At 44.4% G+C, this 1038-nt stretch overlaps 1 protein-coding gene across 1 annotated transcript; it reads right to left on the reverse strand.

Moving 5' to 3' along the window:
- Positions 1–93: 93 nt before the first annotated feature.
- Positions 94–1029, reverse strand: LOC144219049 (olfactory receptor 5M8-like). The gene has a single exon (XM_077749034.1). The coding sequence runs from the start codon at positions 1027–1029 to the stop codon at positions 94–96; it is 936 nt and encodes a 311-aa protein (XP_077605160.1).
- Between the last annotated feature and the right edge of the window lie 9 nt (positions 1030–1038).

Here is a 1038-nt window from a genome sequence, read left to right on the forward strand (position 1 = left end):
ACCATATTTCTCATTTCATCATCAATTACTTCCTGTAACTTCAGAAAAAGCGGTTTAGGAAAAGATTGCAACCCAAAAGAATAGTTCTAGCTTTTAAGAAAATCTTTTTTTCCTGATCAACTCTTTGGTTAATGCTTCTTTCACATCTTTATTCCTAAGGCTATAAATCATGGGGTTCAACATGGGAATTATCGTTGTGTAAAATACAGCAACCATTTTCCCCTGTTCCACAGACTCTTCTGAATGGGGCCTGAGATACATGAAGAAAAGAGTTGCATAGAAGATGGTGACAGCTGTCAGATGGGAGCCACACGTAGAGAAAGCTTTGTGCCTGCCTTCTGTGGAACGAATCCTCAGGATAGCAGGAAAAATATAAAGGTAGGAAATCAGGATGATGAGGAGAGAAAAGGAAAGGTTACATCCAGCCACAACGAACATGGACAGCTCTTTGTTGTAAGTGTCAGAACAAGCCAGCTTAATGAGTGGTGGGTCAGCACAGTAGAAGTGGTTAATTTCATTAGGACCACAGAAGGCTAGGTTGTAAGTCCGCATGGTTTCCATGAGGCCGGTGAGTGCTCCGTACACATAAGGGCCCGTGATGAGGGATGTGCACACACTCTTGGACATCTTGCTGCCGTAAAGCAGAGGGTTGCAGATGGCCATGTACCGATCAAAGGCCATCACAGCCAGGATGTAGATCTCCACGTGGACCAAGGCAATGAAAAAGTAACACTGCACTAGACACGCAGGATAAGAAATGGTTTTCTTCTCCGACAAGAGACTCTCCAGCATCTTTGGGGTCACATTGGAAGAGAAGCACAGATCCACAAAGGATAAGTGGCTCAAGAAAAAGTACATGGGTTTGTGCAGCCGGGCATGGACCTGGATGAGTACAATCATGCCAAGATTCCCTGCGACTGTGACCACGTAAATGGCCAGAAACAGCACAAAGAGGAGAATCTGCAATTCCAGGCGACTGGTCAATCCAAGGAGAATGAACTCATTCACTGCGGTGAAATTTCTTCTCATAATTTCCTT

This window comes from Crocuta crocuta, unplaced genomic scaffold (genome assembly GCF_008692635.1).
Source record: "Crocuta crocuta isolate KB4526 unplaced genomic scaffold, BGI_CrCroc_1.0 C28355085, whole genome shotgun sequence".
Classification (NCBI taxonomy): domain Eukaryota; kingdom Metazoa; phylum Chordata; class Mammalia; order Carnivora; family Hyaenidae; genus Crocuta; species Crocuta crocuta.

What these genes read in the sequence shown, in the direction of transcription:
- LOC144219049 (XM_077749034.1), bottom strand. Translation starts at nt 1,029, where the DNA reads ATGAGAAGAAATTTCACCGCAGTGAATGAGTTCATTCTCCTTGGATTG.